The sequence below is a fragment of the Rhinolophus sinicus genome, chromosome 15, assembly GCF_057876585.1.
Source record: "Rhinolophus sinicus isolate RSI-liver-muscle chromosome 15, RSI-T2T, whole genome shotgun sequence".
Taxonomy (NCBI): Eukaryota; Metazoa; Chordata; class Mammalia; order Chiroptera; family Rhinolophidae; genus Rhinolophus; species Rhinolophus sinicus.
In genome coordinates, this window is record NC_142515.1 from 105,347,547 (window position 1) to 105,361,752 (window position 14,206).

Genomic DNA, 14,206 nt, shown 5'->3' on the forward strand with positions numbered 1-14,206 from the left:
GAGCTAGCATTTCAAGCCTATGCCCTCTCCTCTATAACCTGCTGCGTCTTACTCCTGGAACCTGCTGAAACTTTGTTCACTATGTTGTCCCAACGGAGAACAACTCCTTCTTCTTTTCACTTTCCTAAATCTTCCCTATCTCTTAAGGTGTAGTTCGAGTTTCATCCTTTCAAGTGGAAACATCTTGGCCGTGGAAAGACTGAGTTTCTAGATGAAACAGATCAGTATCCAAAGCCTGGCTCTGCCACTTACTAGCTGTGTGGTCTTGAACACATCAGCAATCTTCTCTAAACCTCAGTTTTCTTATCTGTAAAATGGGCATCACTGCACTGATTTTATAGATTTTTATGTCAAGGGCCAGCACAACACAGTGCCTGGCTCATGATAGGAATGTGATAACTGTTAGATCTCACCCCCCATTCTCTTTAAAATTAATAAAATGATACCAGCTGGTTTCCTCTTTGTTTCAGTCTCACAATAGCTACTATCATCTCTTAACATTTTACATTGCTTTCTTCTGTAGGGCTGGAACACCCACCAATTCCGCTTTGATGCCTCACATAGATGCTTTTAAGCACTCTCTGCAGGAGAAAATGATGGAAATTGGAATAAGGAATGGATGGAAACATGATAGCTACAAAAAAAGTTTCCTGATCCAAGAGGTAAGGTCCTTCCATGGTGAAGAGGGTGGTGAGGTTTGGTAGTGGTTTTCTTCCCAACATGATTTTGGACACTGCCTGTCTCTCCCTGCTTGTTTCCTTGCAGTGTCCAGGGTCTGGGCGTATCTAATAACAAGTACTGTGAAATACACAACATAGTGGGACGGGGAGAGAGAGAGGTGGCCCTGAGACCACTATCAAGGTGTAAGACACTCGGGCCAGCTTTGTTCCACTGTTCTACTGCAAACGATAGTAAATGCTGAGATTGTAAAGTAGACTCAGTTCTCAGGAAGAACCTTCAAAGAATCCTCAGATGTACAACAAGTTGAATCCACTTATAACATTTTCACTAACCTATTGATCATTTTTACCAATATTATGAAGTATTATCCAAAGCAGTGGAGCTTTTTAAAAAAATGCTGTGTCTTTTGCAGATCATTTTTCAGTTTTGAGTATTCAAGACTCTTGTCTGTGACCCATTTCCTTCTAGGCTGTCTTGGTCCATTTGGGCTGCTATCACAAAATGCCATAAACTGGGTAGCTTATACACAACCGAAATTTATTTCTCATGGTTCTGGAGGCTTGTAAGTACAAGATCAAGGTACAGGCAGATTTGGTGTCTGGTCGGCCCAGTTCCTGGTTCATAGACAGCTGGCTTTTTACTGTAACCTCGCCTGGCAGAAGGACAAAGGAGCCCTCTAGGGCCTCTTCTATGAGGGGAATAAGCCCCCTCCTCATAACCTTATCACTCCCAAAGACCTCACCTCCTTTCAACATATGAAGTTTGGGAGGATGGACACACGAATATTCAGTCCAGAGCACAGGCCCAGCCCAAATCACATGGCAACACTACAGAAATAGCCTGTGCCTCCCCTTGCCCTTCCCCAAAGAGGGCCTATTCCTGCACCTTGCATGTGCCTCAGTTCAACTCAGCAAATCCTTAACGAGTTGTTTGTAGGTGCCAGGCTCTGTGGGAAGCACTTTGGGATATAAGGTCCTGCCTCTGAGAAGCTCACAACCTAGTTGTGGAATCATGTGAACAGCCAACCATAACCTAAGGCAGAGGGAAATCATGGCCACACGCGGGAACACCTGACCTGCTTCTGTTGAAGAAGTTGACGCAAATGGCCTCTTTTAAATGTGGATTCTCAGATAAGCGCCATCCTGGGAGGCCTGGAGGAACACATCCTCAGAAAGAAGAGGAAAATCTATGAGTCTCTCACTACCTCCGTTCAGAACGACCTGAAGCCCTGTTATGAAGGTGGGGGCTCTGGGAAAAACGTTTCTGCTTTCTCTGGGGTCTTCCTATCCGCTCCTTTAGGACCCTTTTCTGCTGCTCCCCCACCAAGTATTTGTCTTCCTGCATCCTAAGTCCCTGTAACACTCCTGGTTTACACATCAAAACCAAATAATTGCAAGGGTGTAGAGAGAGGTAATTCATGAACCCATTTTATCTGTGTGTTTCCAGTTCCTTCTGGCCACCCTTTATCTAGACATCTTGCTTCTCCTCCCTAAGCTCCATTTCAGCTAATTACTAATTAAACTATAAAATCCATCATCCAGTTCTCATTCTTATTTTTTATAAGTATTGGTAAATTCACTTTCCAGCTCCTTCTCATTTTGGAGTCTTGTTTTTTTTTTTTTTTTGGAGAGCAGGGGTGGAATTTTATAAGCTTCTGCTTACTTCACTCAGGTTTCCTGGATCACAGTTATCTAAATATTGGGTGTTAGGTTTTTGGTATCATATTATTATTAAATTATTTCCACTGGGTGGAAAATGGTGCTATGTATATGAACATATGGAAGTGTGTGTATATGCATATAGTTTTCGTTTGTCTGCTTCTCTTTCTTTCTGATGCTAAAGATTTCTAAGCAAGTCCTTGGGGTGTGACTGTGGCTCCCATTTTTTCCAGAGGCCGCTCAGATCACTGGCAAAAAAGCATGCGAGAGGATGAAAGACATCATCAGAAGAGGGGTGGACCGGCAGGTGGCTGAGGGCATGTTTGAAAGGGCTCAAGAAAGGATGCAGCACCAGTTTCAGCAGCTGAAGGTATGCCTCATCCGTAGTCTGAATTCCAGCCCGAGAGACAGGCTCCTGGGGGAAGAGAGGAAGTGGGCACAGAAGACGGAAGAAGTAGTAGCAGTTTGGGCCCAATGGGCCCAAATAGAGCCAGCTGCCTTCCAACCAATGGCCACAGTGCCGGGAGAGGAGGCCAGCTGGCGTTGGCATTCTTCCTTCACTGCCACTGCATGCTAGGGTCAGTCTCCTCTCTGGCGCTGTGACTTCAGAATGCAGCCCCTCAGCCCTCTCCTGCACTTTTCCTCTTTCATAAGTCATCAGTAGACAACTGTAATAGCTAGATGACATCCTAAGATCTTTACACACATTAGCTCATTTCATCTCCAGTGAATCTGTCAGGTAAATGCACTCGGTCCTCTGTATCCACAGGTTTCACATTGTCAAATTCAATCATCCACAGATTGAAAATATTGGGGAGTGTGGGGGAAGTTCCAAAAAGCAAAACTTGAATTTGCCACACACTGAGCGCTAGACTGAGTCCACACGAAGAAAGTAATGTGTAGGCATAGCTTGCTGTATGCAAATACAGGTTATATGCGAAAAACAGTATCATCTTATATAAGGGGCTTGAGCATCTTCGGATTTGGGTATCAGTGAGGGGTCCTGGAACAGATGCCCCTTGGATACGGAGGGGTGACTGTACGATTCTTGTTCTCATTTTATGGGTAAGGAAACTGAGGCAGAGAACAGTGTAATAAAAGGCCATACAGCTCGTAAGTTACAGAGCGAGGATCTGACACTCCAGGGTCTTCAACAAAAACATAATCTCAAGATGGATTTTTTATGAGGGAAATGTCTTATTTACATAAAATATCAATAAATAAATGCCAATAAACTATTATGGCTCCGACATTTATAGTTCCTAGCACATATTTAGGTTTGATTCTGTCTATCTCAGAAGATAGTTCCTAACAGTTTCCTTGAACCTAAGTGTTTCTGGCAAGTATACTTGGGCCATCTTGTCTCAGCCCTGGGTCTCTTAGCCGGCCACCCCCACCCCCAGGTAACATAAATTGTTTTAGTCTAGGACATGTTGGTCCCTCCCTGGCCATGTGAGTTTCCCAATTCTTCTGCCTCAGTCCAGGTTTAACGGACCCTCTCCCAGCCTCCCAAGGAACCTGGCTAGTGGCTATTTTGGTCCACAGCTGAACCAACCTACATCCTGAAATGTCTCCTGCCTACTTTAGCTCAACGCCCCCCCACCAACCTCCAACCACCACCACTCTGCACCCTCATTGCAGTTTTGGAAAATGCCTTTCTCTACAATACAGAAAAAGCATGTAATTGCTCTTAGAATAGGCTAAGAAGTATCTCGTATACCAGTAGCAGTTTACTTTCTGTCATTTAACATATTATCACAGTCTGTAAATCTATGCAGAAAACTGGCCAACCTCTATGGCACCCAGTCCCCATTGGATATATAGAAATTGGCCTTTAGGTGACCAAGGAAAAATTCCACTAAAAACAAACAAACAAACAAAAGCTTAGTACATTGACCATGTTCAAATGTATCTTCAATGACAGCAATGTAGGAAGTTGAAATGGGGCAAGACCACAGAGCGTTCCCATTCTCTGGTCTTATGGACAGCGTATCTAATGCTCAGAGGGCTTAAGTTACTAGCTCATGGCTCAGAGCAAGAGCTGAGACTGGAGCTTAGGGTACTTGGCCTGGTGTGTTGAAGGGAAAAAAAGCATAAGACTTGGAGTCAGGAGATCCAGGTTCAAAATGAGGCTCTGTCAGGCTAGAGGAAAGTGTTGGGTATTTTTCAAAGGGAGGGAAGAGATGGTTAGAAGAGGGAAAATGGTTTCAGGTGATAAAAGGACTGAGAGGAGTAAGAAGACATTTGTTAGGAGTTAGGGAGAAGAAACAGGTATGTCAAGTACGGTATGTTGCACAAAGCAGGTACTCAATCAACGTGTATCCAGGGACTAGATACGTGATGAGATGGTGGATGGTGGCCAGTGCTGTCCCTCTTTTTCCGTGTCTGTGGTTGCTGTACTCTCCTTATTCTTCCATGTGTCCTCACTAGCGCCTGACTCAGTCGGTCAGCACCAGAGGGACAATCCCCGATGAGACTTGATAGGCAGGGGAGGAGATGCTGTGACAGGTGGGACCCCACAGAAACTTTGCCCTGTTGACTCCTGAGCCATTCCATGTACTCTAAAATGGCCCACCTTGGACCTGACTTTGATTTTGGTAACCCCAGTCTTACACACTGATTCCCGGATTGGGTGGGGTCCCCTTCATAAGATTCCCTGTCTCGTGGGCTGTGCCATCCTAACAGAATGACCATCCTTTTTTGTGCAGAATGGAATCACGGAGAAGGTGAAGGGCAGTATCGCCACCATGCTGACCCTTGCTTCATCCCAGGGGGATGGTCTCTACAAGGAGCTTGCAGGTAAATATATAAAACCTTTGCATAAAGGGTGAGCTTGCAGACCGCCCTAGCTGAGGTCGTTCTTTACTGGATTTAAAGAAGTTAGGAAGAATTTCTGGGGGAAGGAATGGAGATGATAACTATGATCGCCCCTCCCTTTGCTGAGTACCCGACCAAGACAAAGCATTGTACTCAGGCTCTGTGCACAACACCTCATCAAATTCTCACATTAGCCCTCAGGCGTAGATACTATTACTCCATTTTGCAGATGCAGAAACAGAGACTCAGATGAGATGATGGGCCCACGATCCACAGCTGGAAAGAGGCAAATACAAATCTATGATTCTGCCCTACTAGCTCCATAAACTTGTTCTTTTAAGTTGATACCTTCTCATGAAAAGCCTCACTATCTGGTGGTGGTGGTGGAGAAGGGTTTCTCTTCCTCCTCCAGGAGTCTGTGGATGCAACACCTGTGTGCTCTGTTGCAAGCAACCATCTCCCTTCCATGCCATGGGCTCTACGAGGCGGCATGTAAACCGGAGAGCATAAACTGGTGCAAAAAGCAATTGGACAATTTCTAGTAAATGAAAAATGCACCCATCCTTTGGCTCAGCGATCCTGTTTCTAGGAATTCATCCTATGATATCCTTGTACATGAGCAGAATGGCATGTGGCCAGGGTTATTCAGGGAAGCATCGCTAATGATGTCAAATATTGGAACAATGCAAATATCTGTCACGAGAGCACTGGTGAAGTTAACAGGTGTACAACTAGTGGAGGATTGTGCAATTGTTAAAAGGAACATAGATAGTAGCAATATGAAACAATCTCCAGCATGTATTGTAAAGTGGAAAAAAGCAAAAATGTGTGGAGTATGTTGCCATTTGTGAAAGAAAAAAGGAAATACATATGTATATGCATAAAAATCTCTGCGGGATACAAAAGAAACTGGTCACACTAGTTGCCTCTAAGGAGAGGAACTTGGAGGCTGAGGGACAGGAAAGGTGAGAGATTTACTTTGCACTCTGTATATGTTGTGCCTTTTAAATTTTAAACCATGTACATAGTTGCCTGCTGGGGAAAAAAAAAAAAAGATCTGATGCCATTGAGTGTGTTGGGGTGAAAGCGAGCAGAGCTAAAAGCCACATCTGCTGCTTCGAAACGTCCATCCTGCACTTACCTATCTCTGGAAATCAACATTATCCCCACCTCTGGCTGCTTAGATGGACATCTAACCGCTTCTAATGGGAAGGAGATAGAACACTCTCAACCTGTAATTTTTTGGACCCTCTCATGACTTTCTGTCAAGGCCTTCACAGGAATCTCTTTGAAGATTATGGTCATCCAATTGTGTCTTCTTTAAAGAACTCATACTTGCCAAAAGGTCTTCCAACTCTTGCAGGAGAGAGGGTCCTTGGCTTTGCACAGGAAAGAATTCAAGTGTGAGCCAGGAAATAAAGCGAAAGTAGTTTATTGAATAAAAATCTACTCCATAGGCAGAGCACAGGCTGCCCTTCAGCAGAGAGAGCCCTGACTCTCCCTCCTTATGGCTGTGGTTTTTATTAGTTAAGCTTTTAATATGGGAATAGGGGGAAGAATAATCTTATTAGTTCTCAGAAGGGGTGGGTTTTTCCAGGAACTTGAGATACACCCCCTTTTTATCCTTATATGGTCCTCTCTGTAGGTGTCATGGAGCTGGCGGGTGTGTTATTTAGTGTGGAGATTATTACATGACATATAGTGTGGCTGGAGGTCACTTGGAGGTGACTCTCCTCGCCATCTTTGTCATGGCCAGTTCTGGCTGGTCTTGTCTCATCTTGATTTACTAGTCTTTTGTCTCCAACTAGCAGTGAATGGTTTTTCTTGGAGGCCCTGCCCCTGCCCTATCTCACAACTGTCCAGGTCTCGCACCCAGAAAATGTTCCCTGAGTCTGACGTAAACTGCTCCTGCCATAATTTAAGATCATTTCCTTTTCTTCACCATCAACAGCAAACATACACTATGTAGGGAGTGCTGTGTCTGGTGCCAAAGAGGTCTATAACAGTCCCCGCTTGGAGTAAGGCAAGATGTGTAAGGATGTAAATCACAGTCGTGGACAGTACGCATTCACTCCACAAGTAATTATCATCTCCTCCGAGGTGCCAGGCAGTGTTCTATGTGTTGTGGATACAGCAGTGACCAACACAGACAAAAATCTCTGCACAGAGCATACAGCCCAGGGAGCAGAAGGCAGGCAATAAGCAGAACAATACACAAAATAAGAAGCATGCCAAAGGGTGATACATGCTATGGAGAAAAATAAAGCAAGGAAAGGGGAGAGGGAGGGCTGAGAGTAGGAGACAGGGTATGGCGGGAAGGTCTCACTGGCAATGTGACAGTCTGCTGGAGAATGCCCTCTGGCTGGGGGAGGTGGAGGTGGGAGTGTGTGTGTGTGTGGGGTGGGTGTAGGGCGGCAGCCATGTGTTCTACTCAGGCCTTCAACTGATTAGATGAGGAGTGCAATCTGCTTTACTCGAGGTCTACCGATTTAAATGTAAATCTCATCCAAAAACACAAAGAAACCTTCAGAATAATGTTTGACCACTTATCTGGTCACCATAGCCTAGACAAGTGAACAGGTGAAATTAACCATCACAGGGATATAATCTGATTACAGATCATAGGGTGAAAACCTGAGATGCCAGAACATAGCAAATTCACTTAGTATGGGGATTGCTGGAGAGGGAACAGGGGAAGGAGAGAGATTCCTGGAGACGCTTAGGGGAGATTTATTGTATAATATGCTGTGTATATCTCCTTCCACTGAGCTCTTGCAGAACCCGAATAAAGACTCTACAATGGCCCAAACCTTTTTTTATAGGTAGGTTTGTGTTCTTTTGAGGGTGACCTCTTTGCCGAGATAAGCCTTAAGGGAAAAGCAAGAATGCTGGATTTGATCAGGTGATTTATAAAACAAATCCATTGGACGATCTCATCTCTAAGCCCCATTCCAGATCTCACATTCTGGGACAAGTGACCCAGGTCATAACATGATTCTCAGGGGAGTTGTTTTTCTGGGAACATTTCTGAAAAGGATGCTAACTCCTGGTGCATGCTTTCTGCTCCTCCGTAGACGTCAAAAGTGAATACAAGGAGATGGAAAAGCTACACAGAAGCCTGAGGGAGGTTGCTGAGAATGCAGTGCTACGGCAGGGCATGCAAGATTTCCTCCTGAGAATGTCCCCCAGCAAAGCTGGGCCCCCCAGAACATAAATGTATTTTTTGGAGCTTAGCATCAAGTGGATGAGAAACAAGCTTGGAGCCAGATAACCAGAATTACTTCTGTCTTGAAAAATCTACTAAAGAACATCTCCCAACTGTCTGAGCTTTATACACAGTATAAACCTCAATAGATTGTTACTTCTGACATAAGCAGATCACTGAGCAACATCAATTCACTTTTTTATTCTATCGCCAAAAAGAGTCATCTTGAATCCCAAGTGCCGTTCTAAAGCTTTAGGGACAAGAAACTTGTACTTCACCAAGGAAAGATATCTAAACCTAAATATTATTGGAAAAACAATTGCAAAAGAAAGCTTTAGAGACCCAATTCTATTTCCCACCCTAATACTGATGAGACGTTCGGGTAAGGAGGTGGGCTTGTGCTGTGCAAACAGCATGGGTTTAAGAGCCAGCTGAACAAGAGACCTGGCTTTATCACTTCTCAGGAGTGCTAATTCAGACTGGTACTTCTGAAACATTTTGATCTCGAGACCTTATACTCTTAAAAATTATTAAGGACCCCAAAGAGATTTTGTTATGTGGGTTATACCTATTGATATTTACTGTATTCGAAATGAAAACTGAGGAAAATGGTAAATAATTATTTATTAGTTCATTTAAAAGTCACAATAATTAACCCATTACATGTGAATATAAATAACATATTTTTATGAAAAAAACTTTTCAAAAAATTTTAGTGAGAAGAGTGATATTACTTCATACTTCTGCCAATCTCTTTATCCTCTGGCCTAATAGAAGACAGCTGGACTCTCTTATCTGTTTCTGCATTCAGTCTGTCGCAGTGTGTCTTTTTGGTTGATGTACATGAAAAAATACAGTCTTATGCAGACATAGTGTGGGAATAAAGAAGAATATTTTAATAGTCTTTCAGATTATTTCTGGATATTCTTCTTTGATATGACATTCTTGACAAGTGGTAATTCTTAAAGACTAGTTGCAGTGTGGAATCTGAAACCATATTGGTGAACTTTTAAGATATTGTTACATTAAAATACATTTCTATCTCATATTTTCAATGTATCTTTTACCAATGAATGATTTTGTGGCATCAGGCCTTGGTCATTTTGAAAATATTTGTTCACTGAAGTTAAGCAGATCTTCCAAAAGTCAATACATTTCATTATATAATAACAAAAATGTCAATTTGTTCATATTTCTACTAGCTTCATCAGGAAAGTCTTGAAGTATTGGGAAGCTGTCAAGTTCATGATAGAGGATTCAAGTTTTATAAAATTCAAATTTTTTCCTAAAAGCTCATTTTAGGAATGGCAAGAAATACTATCAGTTGTTCTCTTTGAAGTGATAGGCTCATTTTGTTCAAGAAAATGTCCACTATTTAATCATGTATGATTAACCATAGTTTGTCAATTGTTATTGCAAGTAAAAATGATGTTCTATAGAAAAAAAGTCAAGTTCAACTTGAAACTCAATAATACAAATGCTTTTCCTTAAAGTAGTAGAAGTCTTTTAAGTGTACTTCCGTTTTGGTCACATAAAATAATAAAATATCATCTGCTTAAGAGTCAATAATGAACAGAATTAATACCTTATACTGTCTCATTAAGAACATTCTTAAGTAAAACAGGCTTAGGAAAAAAAAAAACCTGCAAGTGCACAGTGAAAAATGTAACAGTTACTAGTATAGTTTGGTGCCACTGGTTTGGCTTGGTTTACACTTGGTGCAAGTGGTTTTATCCACCTGTATTTTTAAACCTTTAGTACATATGTCAACATGGTAAAAAAAAAAAAAAAGGCAAACAAAATCTTAATATTATTATAAAAATAGTTGGACCTAGCAGACCCCCAGTATTTCAAGGACCACATTTTGAGAACTGATGTCTTAGACAAATTATTGAAACTCCCTAAGCTTCAAGTTATTTATTTTTAAATGGTGATAATAATAATACCTACCTTGACTCTACTAGGGTTGTCAGGAAGTACTTATCAAGTCCTTAATAGTACTTGATAAATAGTTATTATTTGGCGGCAGAATAGAAGTAACAAGCTTTCACGGCTTATTTGTTGGGAGAATGAAGTTATAAACCCAGCTCTGCTCAGCACTGATATGACCTTTGACAGCTCTTTGACATCTGGAAGATTTCATTGCTTCATATACCAAATGAGGGAGATGAACTAGATGATTTAAAGGCTTTTGCTGCTTTGAAATTCTAAGATTTTAAATCCTTCCCTTCTTATTTTGATGTTTTTTGCCTAAGATTTGAAAAAAGGATTTTATCCATGTAGATGAGTCTCAGTGGTTCCTTTTCTTTTTAACCTTCTAAACACGTACAGTTGCATTGAAGTTTGCATAGTTTTACTCTTTAAATTTCAAGTGAGGGCTGTGGAGAACTTCCACTTCCAGCCACGAGAGAGTGACAAGGACCATATATAACCTCCGACCTTAAGCCACTAAAAAGCCAAACAAAACTTATGAAACAATAGTTTGCAGATGTGGGGAAAATAGTCAGTGCAGAACAATAATCCCTGAAGGAAGGGAGACAAACAAGGTGAACCCTACAATTGTCCCATTTTGCCGCCTCGATAGAGTTTCCAGGCCACAGTACAGGGAGGGGGAACCCATAAAAAGCCTGAGTTAAGGAGACAGTGCAGAGTTTGGGGGAGTCCAAGGCGGTTAGAATTCACAAGGTGAAGTACTGTGAAGAAAAGAGCTATGCAGAGAGAAAACGCCAGAGATATAAAGCAGGTCTAGGGCTAATTAGCACACACAACTACCCAGAAAGAATCAGTGGAAAGGAGCAGGCAGAAAAATCCCCAAATTTCACATCAAGCTCGGAGTAGCCAGAGTGGAAAGACCTTCACACACATGAGGCATCAAGTCGAGTTCTCAGAAGAATATTGCCTCAGGAGTGGGCCAATACTGACCTAGACTAACGGCTGTTGTGCATCCACCTAACAAAGTTTAAAAAACAAACTTCAGATGGATCAAACTGTTCCCAACTAACTTAACTGTATCCCAGAACAAAACACAAAAACACGTAAAGAAATAAAAAATTTCAGCACCCAGCGTTGGAAAATGTACAATGTACGGCATCAAAATAAAAATTACCAGGCATGCAAAGAAGTAGGGGGAAATGACCCATATTGAGGAGAAAAATCAATAGAAGAAGACCCAGGAATGAAACAGGGTAATAGAATTAGTAGACAAAAATGTTAAAATGGCTATTATAAATTTACTCCAAATGCTCAAGAAGATAGGCTAAAGCATAAACATAAAGATGAGAGAAATGGACAAAGTAAGACCCAAATAGAATTTCCAGAGATTGAAAAATTCAATGTTTAGGTGATTAACAGATGCTGTAAAATAAGAGTTTTTTCTTTTTAAAGGGAAATATGTGAGCTTATGGATGCATTAGTTAATTAATTTGATGGGTGAAAATCCTTTAAAAATGTGTATGCATATCAAATCATCATGTTGTACATTTTAAATAGCTTACAATTTAATTTGTCAATCATACTTCAATAAAGCTGAAAAAAAGGAGAAAAGATTAATAAATCTGAAGACAGAGCAAGAAAATAGAGCCACAATGAAACAGAGAAGAAAAAAACTGAAAAAAAAGAACAAAGTATCAGTGAACTATGGGACATTATAAAGCAGCTTAAAACACTTATTACTGGAATCACAGAAGTACAGGAGAGAGATGGAAATATAGAAAAAATATTTAAAGGCATAATGGTTGAGAATTTTTCAAACTTGATAAAAACTATAAACCTAGAGATCCAAGATGCCCAAAGAATCCTAAGTAGAAGAAACAGGGAAAATCACACCAAAACATATCATAATCAAATTGCTGACAACCAGTGATGAAGAGAAAAAAGTGAGATGATACTTTTTTGACATACAAAAGCTGACATAATTCATTTGACCAGAAGGCTAGTGCTACAAGTAAAGTTAAAGAAAATAAATAAATAAATAAATAAATAAATAAATAAATAAAAATAAATGTTAAAGAAAGGCCTTCAATCAGAAGAATAATGGTACCAGATAGAAATTTGAAACTACATAAATAAATGAAGAGCACTGGAAATAGTGTGTGGGTAAATATAAAAGACTTTTTCTTATTTATCTTTAATCTCTTTAGGACTTAAAAAGATTATTTAAAAGAAAAACAAAAACAATTGCATCAAAAGGTTTATAACATGTAAGAGTGAAATGTATGAGGATAGTCCAAAGGCCAGGAGGGGAGAAATGGAAGTATATTGTGTAATATTTTTATACTATGCATAAAGTGATTAATATTACTTGAATGTAGAACATGATACTTTAAAGATACATACTGTAAACCCTAGAGTAACCACTGGAAACATAAGAGATATGTCTAATAAGCCACTAAAGGAGATAAAGTGGAATGTTAAAATTACTCAAATAATCCTAAACAGGCAGGAAAAGAGGAACAAAGAACAAATCACAGAAGGTAAAATAGAAAACAAATTGCCAAATGATAGAGCTAACCCAATCATATAAATAATCACATTAAATGCAAATGGTGAAACACGAATTAAAAGGCAGGGATTATCAGATTAGATTTTAAAAAGCAAGACCCAACTAACTATACGTTGTCTACAAGAAATCTACTTTATTTTTTAAATTTAATAACCACTGGTGTTTACTGTGTAGTTACTATATAGCAGATATGTACAAGGCAAATACATACACGCAAATTATACTTTGTTGCACTTTGCATGAATTATCTTCTTTAAGTCTTATTAAAACCTGAAACAGGATGCTATTTAAGGATGCAAACAATATAAAAACTATCATATCTTTTTTTTGCTTTAAAACTTTTTTTCAATTACGGTAGAGATACGATATTACATTAGTTTCAGGTGTACAACATACTGATTAGACATTTGTATATCTTACGAAGTGATCACCCCGATAAGTCTAGTATCCATCTGACACCACGGTTATTACAATATTATTGAATATATTCCCAATGCTGTACTTTACATCCTGTGGCTGTTTTTATAACTGGTAATTTGTACTTCTTAATCTCTTCACCTTTTTCACCCATCTGCCCGAATCCCCTTCCATCTGGTAACCATCAATTTGTTATTTGTATCTATGAGTTTGTCAAGAAGCCCACTTAAATAAAAAGATGCAAGTCGGTTGAAAGTAAAAGAATGGAAAACATATACTTGTAAGTCCTAACATAAAGAAAGTTAGAGTGCCTATGTTATATCAGACAAGCTTCAGAGCAAGGAATATTTCCAGAGGTAAAGAGAGTCACTGTATAGTGACAAAGTTAATTCATAACTAGGACATAACAAGTCTAGTTATGCACCTAACAACAAAGTTTCAAAATACACAAAACAAAAGCTAATAGAACTCAAAGGAGAAACAGCAAAATCCACAATTATAGTTGGAAATTTCAATACCCCCTCTCAATAACAGATAGAAAAAGTAGAGTAACTCAGAAAGAATATAGAAGATTTGAACAACCAACTTTAGGAACTGATATTTATAGAACACTCAACTCAACAGCATCAGAGTACAAATTCATTTCTAGTGTTCTTGGAACATTTACCATGACGGACCATATCCTGAGCCACAAAACAAGTCTTCATACATTCAAAAATATTGAAATCATACAGAGACTATTCTCTGACCACAATGAAATTAAATTAGAAATCAATAACAGAAAGAAATCTGGAAAATCTCCAAATATTTGTAAAGTAAACAGCACCCTTTCTAAATAACCCATAGGCCAAATGAGGGCTGTGGACTAACATCTTGTTGGGTTTATAGCGTTCTCCTCTAAATCTTAATTTTGCCCAAATGGAATTA

The 14,206-nt window shown here is 40.0% G+C and overlaps 2 protein-coding genes across 8 annotated transcripts in view; one reads left to right on the forward strand and one right to left on the reverse strand.

Annotated features, from left to right (window-relative positions):
- The window catches only part of NUGGC (nuclear GTPase, germinal center associated), a 44,838-nt gene extending 36,359 nt beyond the window's left edge, over positions 1–8,479 (forward strand). For 6 of the 7 annotated variants that reach the window (XM_019733161.3, XM_019733162.3, XM_074338358.2 and 3 more), the window contains 5 exons: positions 524–662; positions 1,812–1,920; positions 2,573–2,709; positions 5,048–5,138; positions 8,231–8,479. In XM_019733161.3, coding sequence (XP_019588720.2) covers positions 524–662; positions 1,812–1,920; positions 2,573–2,709; positions 5,048–5,138; positions 8,231–8,370 — 616 coding nt within the window. In that variant the 3' untranslated portion in view covers positions 8,371–8,479. Of the gene's footprint in view, positions 1–523; positions 663–1,811; positions 1,921–2,572; positions 2,710–5,047; positions 5,139–5,385; positions 7,453–8,230 lie in introns of those variants that run through there. The other variant, XM_074338359.2, reaches the window with a different exon arrangement.
- Positions 1–14,206, reverse strand: part of ELP3 (elongator acetyltransferase complex subunit 3) — a 155,332-nt gene that overhangs the window by 122,043 nt on the left and 19,083 nt on the right. The gene's annotated exons all lie outside the window — the stretch shown is intronic.